Below are 9,880 nucleotides of genomic sequence, written 5' to 3'. Positions count from 1 at the left end.
TTTTTCATTCTCTCAAATTGGCAAAATCATGTGTCACATTATTCAAATCTGAATAACTTCTCTCCACTGCAATTTGTGACCGTCAACCTCAGGTAACATTTTACTGCGATACCGATGTTTGAATTAGGCACATCTACTTTCGTTGCCTTCCTATTTTAAAAATTTGAGAATTCAATGTTGAAAAATTTGGATTTGAAAATTAAAAAGTCCAAAATTTCGAAGGCCCATATAGGCTATAGCCTTTTCAGCCCTACGGTTAATTTGCGTCTGCTAATAGCTTACAATGATAGCGAATGAATTACCGCAAGCATGTCGACATGCCGGCGAGCGAGCTGAGGGGAGGGCATAAGCATTCTGGGTCAATACAATTCCGGCGAAGGTACGCGAATTTTCCCGACGTAACCCGGAATAACCTTGCTCCAGGGTATTCGGTCGTCATATCGTATCATTGAATAGATACGATATTTCATGGTATATCTTACACTCGACATACCTGAAGTAATGGAACGATTATGTCAATTTCTGAAAGTTGTGAAAGAAAGCTGCATTCAAATTGAATTTATGATTATTCTGTCACTCATAGACTGACTGTACTTCTCCTGTCGAGTCTGGTACAGTCGTTCAAATAGCTATTGACGGTGTGTTGAAGCTGCAAAGTCGAGCAGAATTTAGCAGTGCGAAGATGATTGGGTGTGATTGAAATACCCTTGGAAGGAACGGACTATGATTTAAATCTGTATACTCAGTAAACATAGATTTATCGCTTATAGTGTTTACAATAACTAGTGCTTGAGCGAGCAAGCAATGAGTTGAAATAGAGAGAGAAAAGAGAGAGAGGGAGAGAGTGAGAGGGAAATATTGGGTGAACACGAGGTGGTAAAACCGGTAGATAGCGGACAAAAGTATTTCAACGGACTCTGTGGGACTCTGCAGTTGAAATCATATTAACAGGAAGAATTTTCACCGTCTACCTGCTGCATTGCGCTAGAAATGGTGCTTCTTCATAAATTTGTTGTAATAATATTGACCAGTGTAATAAAGAGAGGTATTAATGGGTGAAACGTCCACATGACAAGGCTATACAGAACGTAAAATGGAGGAAATGTTCAATGGTCAGTTAACCAACGAGATTATCTTTGGCTGGCTGGAATTGTCGATGCACCGAACGAAGTAAACGCGAACACAGCGTTGATTTGCTGAATGAAAAGGTTACAGACGGCAAGATGAATCAGTACGTAGAATGCTTAGAGCTGTATATGAACCATGAATGGGACTCTAAACGAGCCAAATAATTATAAAAACGTCCATTCGACGAACGTAATTACCATATTAATAACCAAATTACAAACATTCTGGCATTTGTCACGTGGTTTTATTTTCCTTGTGACGTCACGGTGGACTCTAGTTTGAATTTCTTACGGCAAACGTAAAATACAAAATCCATCATTAAAATGGGGAAAACAAGAGGTGTACACGAAACTACTCCAGAATTAAGAAATAGAATGGTTGGGATGTACGAAGCTGGCTTGGGCCTTCGAGAAATAGCTGCGGCAGTCAACTGTTCTGTAAGTATATCATATACGAACTTTTGTAGAAGAGACTTTAAGACAGTTGATCTCAAAGTGAAAATTTTGTTTCTCTTCTGTACCACTAAAAAAAAATTTTACCAATATTTTGCCATCATTTTTCAATTTGATAATCCTTCATGGGTCACTTTTTTCTCCAGCAACGAACTGTCAAGAGGTGGCTCAATCGTTTTGATAAAGAAGGCACTGTTGAAACGAGAGAACGATGTGGCCGCAAAAGAGCTACGACCTCTGAGCAGGATGAAGCGATCATTCGTTTGGCTACGCAGACACCCATAACTGCAGCAAAAGCTGTCCTACCAGCACTGGGATTGTCCTGTTCTGTCGATACTGTCAGAGAAAGACTTCATAAAGCTGGAATACACAATTGGAGCCCTTCACGAAAACACATGCAAAGAATTCCTTTAGGGTTGGTAGACAATGATTATTGTTATCGTTATTAAACCTAATTGTATTTCTATTTGGACGAAGAAGTGAAATTGTGAAATCGATGTTGAAAGGATATCCTTATAAGATGAACAAAATCTTGGCACTCTTAATATAGTCTTGTGGAAACCGTTTATCTGAATACTATAAAAGAGCCTAAAGTCCTAAACACCTAAGTGTATTTACAACGTTCACTTGACTCAAAAACTGGTGAATTAAAAATTCCTCAGATACACATTTAAATGCATATACATTATTTTATTTATATACATATTTTTTGTGCAAGTCCATGCTCATGCTTTATAAGTTTGGGTAAACTTTTAATAGTATTTATGTATTTTATCTGAAGCAAAGGCTTATTTTAAAAAGGATATAGTAATTTTATGTATAATGATTGTTGTTCTTATCACTATTAGCCGAAACAATATACTTTTCCATTTTAGACTATATATACATATTTGACTGAACATTGAGTGCAATCTTCCCAATTATAAACCAATAAAACGGCTGATAAGCCAAGGCACCGTCTCTTAACACTGAGTGCAACCAGACAAAAACGCTATCACTTGAGAAATGTAATATTTCTTAAATTCTTAATACTCATCTTTTTTTTGCATTGCCATTTATATTTTCGTCCCATGTTGAAGAGGAATTGATTTCATTTTATTTAATTTTATTAACACTGTTTAAACTTCTAAAGTTTCTATTAAATGAGTGACTTTTAATGCACACTTTTTTTGAAAGCTCTTATGTTGCAACTATTACTAAAAATACCATTTCATATTCAATTGATATAGCAGTCCTTACTCTGTATATTCCGAAAAAAATGTTGGATTTTCTTTAATTAAAGTTAATTTGGCAGTTGCGGCCTTTGTATGAAAAGCTCAAATGGTGATAAAATATTAATTATACATTTATCACTGACATTCTGTTCCAAGTATATTGCTAAACTCAAGTTGAAACAACTCTCAACATTATTAATGTATTTTGGAAAATTTATCTTTTTATACACATCTGTAAACAATTAGTAAGAATGGAATATTATAATTTAAATGGTTTTGATACTGAGTTAACGAAATCATTGCACAGAAGAATCTATAATAATTTGGAAAATGCGGCAAATAACTACCATGGTACTCTATTTCTGGGTTTTAACATAGCTTTCCATCGCTTGGTACACTTGCGATGTTTCCAGCAGTGAAGCGGATAGCGTGGTGATTCAACAATCGGTATGGCGGCCTACTGGTACACAGTTAGGAAGGAAAAAGTCTTCTAAAGAAAGAAGGAAAGAGAAAAAAGGTACAACTGCAAACAAAAGAAAAACCCTTTCAAGGAAAACCAAGTCTAAAGATCTGTACATCGGTGATGGCGCTCCAACCGAGGCTTTGAGACAACCCAATATACAACCTGGATTTGTACTTCCGTCACAGCAAAATGTTCAGCAACCACAAAATAACAATTTACAAATATCTAGTCAGGCTATACAGGCGAGTCCAATACCATTTAGTAGCTGTCTCACCCTCGCTCAACAACCGATTTACCAGCATCCTGGCCTCAATGTTGCACAGAACTGGCCCCTGGATCTGGTTCAAGGCAGCCATCATTATCCACAAGTTAGTTACTAATGTTTTATCATAGTATCTTTCGTGACTGAAATTTTATCGACAACTGCAGGTTAAGTGAGGCGATTGAATTGACTTGGACAATCTTTTGTAAAACTACTAGCTGCTATTTCAATACAACTAAACATACATAAGTAATCATGCTCAAGAACTACAGATATTATGACAGTAATGAAATGTCTGAGGTGTCGTTTTATTAGTACTTTGACAAATACTATAATTTCCCTATATATTTCATTCTAAACATAGCAATTAGTAATCTGTAATTAGCGCACTTTTCGAGGAAATCATTTACATGTGATTTTTTTACGTAAAGAAAGTATTGTTGACAAAGTTACGAAGCGATGTGAGACAATAGAAAACTAAAGGTTTATCTATTTTGTAGGACGCTAAATGAGTACTAGAGGCTTAATACTCAGACCATTTGACAACAAAGTCACATACAAGAAGCAAGTTCTGGCAAATTGTGTGTTACTCTAATATAAAAAAAGTGTGGTCTTTGATTGGAAATTAATGGTTAAATGCAACTTTGCTGTCCAATGATTTGATCACTTGGCTTTTGGTTGTTCTTATCTTACAAGTAAACGTCTGTTACGAAATGTTCCAGAATTTTATTTAATTCTAGTTTGAAAGCTATAACTGAATAATCAGATGAAAATTTTTAGAACACTCGCCGAGTGAATAGGAATTCTTCCGGCACTTTGTAACTTTTTTAATTCAAAATTCACCAAAACTTAATTATTAAGATTTCATTTTTGGCCAACAGGGACAACCCAATGCTGTAACTCATGAGCATCCTCAACAACAACAACAACTACAGGAACTTCATACTCAACAAGAACAACAACGCCAACTGCAAGAACAGCAGATTCAGGAACATTCCAGACAACAGAATTCCCACCATCAGAACATTGAATCACAACAGCAGCATCAACAACAATCCCAGCAGCCATCAGAAGGACTTAACCAACAACAGCAGCAAGCGTCTCAAACCAATTTATTGCCTACCCATCAAGAAGCAAAAATTTCGAGAATCGATAGTTGTTCAAACTCAAGTAATTCAATCAGCAATAGTCATGCATCTGACGAAGATGGAGAGTTGAATGAAAATACTCTGAAGAAAGATAATAAAAGATCTCTTAAGCACAGAAAGAAAAAAGGTGGCAAAGCAAAGGGTACTTTGGAAACTAGTGTTGAAATCAGGAATCGAATGATCGGAATGTCAGAAGCAGGACTGTCAACCTTGTCCATAGCATTGGCTATCAACAGATCGGTAAATTATTATTAATGACAGATTGAATGAGGATTTTCCAAATATAATTCAAAAACTTTTAAACATTCATTATTAGTATAATTCGTGGGTATGTATATTTTGCTGAAGTCTGAAAATGCGTACATTTTTTTATGAAGATGCATCCATACTCGAAAACAAGCACCCTAGAAAGATTGTGTATGTCAATATAATACTTATTAAGATTATTATTTTTATTCGTGAATTATACAATTATACAGTACTTATCAAATAGAATATTCCTACCCAATAGGAACGGACAGTAAAACGATGGCTAGAAAGATGGCACAAAGAAGGCAATGTACAAACAAAAGAACGCAAAGGCCGACGACGTATAACAACGAAAGAACAGGATGAAGCAATAATTGCAATGGCTACTCAACACCCCTTGACTGCAGCAAAGTATGTTGCACCCGCATTAGGCTTGAGGTGTAGTGTCGATACAATTAGAGAACGGCTACACAAAGCTGGGATTCACAGTTGGAAACTTGGAAAGAAACAAGGGTAAACAATGCCATTTCAAATGGTTCCTTATTTCATTAATTGGAAAAGTATTCAAATAATCGAAAATCTGTATTTAAGTTAAGCTGAATACAGTTCATAATCTGACCTTTCAAGTCTTAAAAATTTGAAATCCTAATAGAGGATTTACCTTAAGAAATTGATAGAAATTAATTGTAACTATATTAGGGTGTTTGGCATCTAAAAAATTTTCCGTTTTTCTACAGGCGCATGCAAAAATGCTTACTTCTGATCCCAAAAGGAAGCCTCAAAAACACTGTAATATCAGTTTTATGGTGTGCGAAAACAATTTTTTTTAAATATGTAAAATCTAGATTAGCACCCCTTCAACATTCTTCTATATCAGCATTTCACCCTGAACTGGTTTTACAGTGCCCAGTCTTTTTGAGACTTATTTTTAGACGAGAAGCAAGCATTTTTTGTATGTGCCTGGAGAAAAATAGAAAAAATTTTTAATCTGAAACACCCTTATCTATGTAATTGAAACATATTGTTTTTTCGCAGAGAGGGAAATGCAGTGCATACTGTTCATTTATGGCAGCCAAGCGGTAATCGCCCTAATAAACCAAAACTGCCTGGTGAAAAAAAGAAAAAATCCTCTAGTGATAAGAAATATAAACAATCGACTACTGAGACGATAAAAAGAGGTTCTCGAAAGAAAAAAGTAGAACCAGCACCATTGAAGATCATTCCCCCGCCAGCAAATATGATTACTGAACAGAACACCATGCAATTCCATGAGCCTCCACGTAAGTTTTTCTCATCATTTTTCAAATTAAGCATTCTATAGAAAATCAAAGTCAGAAATCTTCGTACAGGTATAAATATTAAAAATAAATGCAATAACTTTTTTATTAGTGAAGATACCAAAAAAAGTATCGTACTTTAAACAAAACTTTATTCTGGTCACATTAAATACTCGAAGCTCTGTTTAAAAAGACGACAGAATATTTGAAAACAAGGTTAATTTAGGTATAAGCACGGTAATTTTAAAAATACATTTTTATTAGGTATGCTTGTTTTGACCATATGTATTTGGACTACTATCTATTTCTATTGAAAATATATAATATATGATATGAAAATATACATGATATCATAGCGAAAATTTTTAAGGGTGAAAGTTTTCAGCAGTGGAGATAGAAAAAGGTCTTCAGTTTCAAATCCAGCACCTGGTACCTGACGTAGGTTATGCGAATTTTTTGGGCTAAGCAGATTTTAAATAATTGATGTAGGGATTCAGGAAGGCTTAGAGCATTCTTATTGTTATTTGAACGATCAGTAATAGCTGGTATGAGTCATCATAGCAACATAATTTCAATATGCCTGTGAACATGGGAGAGTTTAATATCTCATACCCTGGTTCAAATAACTTGGCTCCTCTGACCTTACCAACCAAAATATGCCACAGCAAGATCTTGTTGACCAATGGAGTTGAATTATGAGTAATATTATTCTTGGATATGAAGGTCATAAACAAAAAAAACTTTTTTTGTGTTACCGTTTTAGCCCGGATGAGGGCCCTCTTCAGAACAATTTTATTTCAGAACATCTGTCACGAACAGAAAATTGAATTGAATTATCTTGCGCATACGGAGTCGGTTATTCATCATACTAAATTTCACCGTTTACTCTCAGCATAAAAAGCTTGCCTTAATTTTTACCGTTCTTTCAGGAAAACTACGGACCATATAGACAAAAAATGTTGGGTACAAATTAATTACTGTCTTGAGTATCACTGCTCAAAAACACATCGCATATTACCAGTTACCAATATTTGCTAAAGTCTCCTTACCAATTAAAATGGAGTAATGCAATATTGTAAATTGCCACTTAGTGGCAAATTATGTTTCAGGCCCTAACATTATGCATCCAGTGGAAGACATGTCTGCACCTCATCCATCATCACATCCACAGCAACTGCCTATGGCAGAATCGCAAGTTCCTCCAGGTTCACAACCCTTGCAACCTATGGAACTCCTAATGCAGCAGAGATCGGATTGCAGACTAGCTCAATCTATTGTTGGACCCCCAGTTTCCAGTCAGGGAAACACTGCTGTTGCGTATCCTCCTTGTATGGTTGGGACCAACAGCCACACAAATCATATTGAGCAGCCAGATCCATTAAACTACGAACCGTATATGTGGAACTTTTAGGGCCAAAATTCTAATCTAAGCGTATATTACGTGCACAAATATCACCAAGATTACTAGCATTCATATTTATCTTTTTATATTTTGATCCTACATACATTACGTTACTTGTCATTTACAACTTCATCTATTACTGCCATCGAATTTAAAAAATAATTGGTTCATCCACGATGTGAATATTAGCTTTAACACGATATTTATTATCGTCAACCCTTTTTCCATATCCCAGTGAACAATTTTCAATCGGGAAAACCATAATCGACAGGTGTAGTAAAAAAATCAGTATAAATTAGTTATAAGAACCTCACTTAAGCATAAGTAAATATTCGGAGCATATATATGTATATATTGTGATTGATTTTAGGCGCTTAGTACGCATAGACTGGGGTCCTTCAGATATTACGTTGAGCCATTTTGTTATACACCTCCCCCTCTCCCACTCTTAAATTCACCATCGACCAAAATTTCACATTGAATGTCGTAGATAAGGGCACAAGTTATGTATGAAATCCATACTTCAGTCCGGATGCTGGATTTACTCAGGTAGATTGCAAACCGCGTTTACATTAACTGGACAAAGGCCCAAAATTTGAGATTACATAAATCCGCTATTATGAAAAAAATATCAGACGAAGTCCATTCACAATTTTTTATCATCCTGTCTAACATTACTGTGCTTTTATCCGAACATTTGCTAATCCAAATTAAACTCAATCCCGATAATTTCGGATAATCTTGGTTTTACTGTATAACGAATTATCATAGTAGTAGAGATACTCCTCAGTAGCAGATGTAATATTTTAGTAACTTCATTGTACCATTGGGTAATGAATTGTAATATAAAAAAAAACCATTTGTTTTGATACGAATATATAATTAATATCTTGGACGTTAGTACGAAGCAAATTGGAATAAATGACATTTTGAGAGAACTGAATTCTCTCCGAAAATATATAGTTTTTGGTGTAAAATTATAGTTTAGCCACTAAATGTTTGTATATAAAATTGACTATCGAACCGAGGTTCACAACTTTCGAACAGTTTGAGCTATGGATTTTGCTCAATGGATACTTTATTAGAGCATTTAATTTAGCAACTGATCTATCTTGACGATGATATAAAAGTATGTACTTTGGAGTTTTTAAAATAACAAAACACTATTCGAGATGCTATCAAAGTTCTAAAATTTCATTGGCCGAAGTTTTCCTATGAACTAAACACTTTTCTCAGTCAATTATGATAATTCCGGGTGAGATGGCCTACAATATAATCCAAAACAATAAAGTACACAAGAAACTATACTGTGGGCCCCCTCTTACCTATGTCCATCTTACTCTGAATAACTCTACTTCCGTAAATTGCTACTGTCCATTTCATACATATTGTTGCAAACCTAAGGTTGCAACGCAACTAAAATGAGTTCCTGAACGAAATAAAGTGACCAGACAGCAAAATATAACGGCAAAGAAAAATGTAATATATTCTTAATACGTGTTTTGGTTTAAGTCTGAAAGAGGACTGTGTGTATCCAATAATACGGGTTGAGCAGCCAGACGCAGCAACCTAGTTCATTTGACTAATACCATTTAAATTCTCTGACTGTGAATTCATGCAGTCTTCAAATCAGCTTATATGAATAAGCAAGTCTTATCCAAGTCAAGCTTAAGATCTTTCTCAAGACTCGACTGTGAATACGGCCCTAAATTTTGAAGACTATATACCGTTGACTGAGAATATACAGGGTGTCCCTAAATTGCCTCCCACGGACTAGCCAGCATGATAGCTCGTTAAAATCCAACCGAGAATTTCTTTTCCGGAAGCTCGTCCGACGCATAGTTTTTGAATTATAAGCGATGGCGCTAGGCCAATCAGAGTGCACCATTTCATCTAGATTTACCGCCACGGATATTGCTGTTTTGTTCGTCTGGATGAATTATTATTATTCGTTTACGAATTAAATATCGGCACCTCCCCTCTCTCCCTCTTGTACCCCTTCTCGAGCGCTGACCTCGGTATTGTTGCCGCGGCACACGCTGCCGGCCGCACACCCATGGGCGCACACTTGTGTGTGTAAACAGAAGCGCATCCTCAAGCATAAGGGGTACAGCAGCGAAAGAGGGGAAGTGCCGATATTTAATTCGTAAACAAATAATAATAATTCACCCAGACGAACAAAACAGCAATTTCCGTGGCGGCAAATCTAGATGAAATGTTGCACTCTGATTGGCCTAGCGCTATCGCTTATAATTCAAAAACTATGCGTCGGACGATCTTCCGGA

At 35.8% G+C, this 9,880-nt stretch overlaps 1 protein-coding gene across 1 annotated transcript; it reads left to right on the top strand.

The window, feature by feature from the left end:
• The first annotated feature begins 422 nt into the window (after nt 1–422).
• LOC124300699 (transcription factor SPT20 homolog) lies at nt 423–8,553 on the top strand. The gene is made up of 7 exons (XM_046755025.1): nt 423–1,565; nt 1,727–1,995; nt 3,208–3,625; nt 4,401–4,907; nt 5,179–5,429; nt 5,952–6,196; nt 7,285–8,553. The coding sequence occupies exons 1-7, from the start codon at nt 1,452–1,454 to the stop codon at nt 7,602–7,604; spliced, it is 2,124 nt and encodes a 707-aa protein (XP_046610981.1). The 5' UTR covers nt 423–1,451; the 3' UTR covers nt 7,605–8,553.
• The last annotated feature ends 1,327 nt before the right edge of the window (nt 8,554–9,880 follow it).

The sequence above is a fragment of the Neodiprion virginianus genome, chromosome 1, assembly GCF_021901495.1.
Source record: "Neodiprion virginianus isolate iyNeoVirg1 chromosome 1, iyNeoVirg1.1, whole genome shotgun sequence".
In the NCBI taxonomy this organism is placed as follows: Eukaryota; Metazoa; Arthropoda; class Insecta; order Hymenoptera; family Diprionidae; genus Neodiprion; species Neodiprion virginianus.
The sequence above is the reverse complement of the archived record's forward strand: the minus strand, read 5'-3'. Positions and strand labels throughout refer to the sequence as shown.

What these genes read in the sequence shown, in the direction of transcription:
- LOC124300699 (XM_046755025.1), top strand. Translation starts at nt 1,452, where the DNA reads ATGGGGAAAACAAGAGGTGTACACGAAACTACTCCAGAATTAAGAAAT. An exon ending in ATGCAAAGAATTCCTTTAGG is followed by an intron (nt 1,996 to 3,207) that starts GTTGGTAGACAA and finishes CGATGTTTCCAG; the next exon opens with CAGTGAAGCGGATAGCGTGG. An exon ending in GCAATTCCATGAGCCTCCAC is followed by an intron (nt 6,197 to 7,284) that starts GTAAGTTTTTCT and finishes ATTGCCACTTAG; the next exon opens with TGGCAAATTATGTTTCAGGC.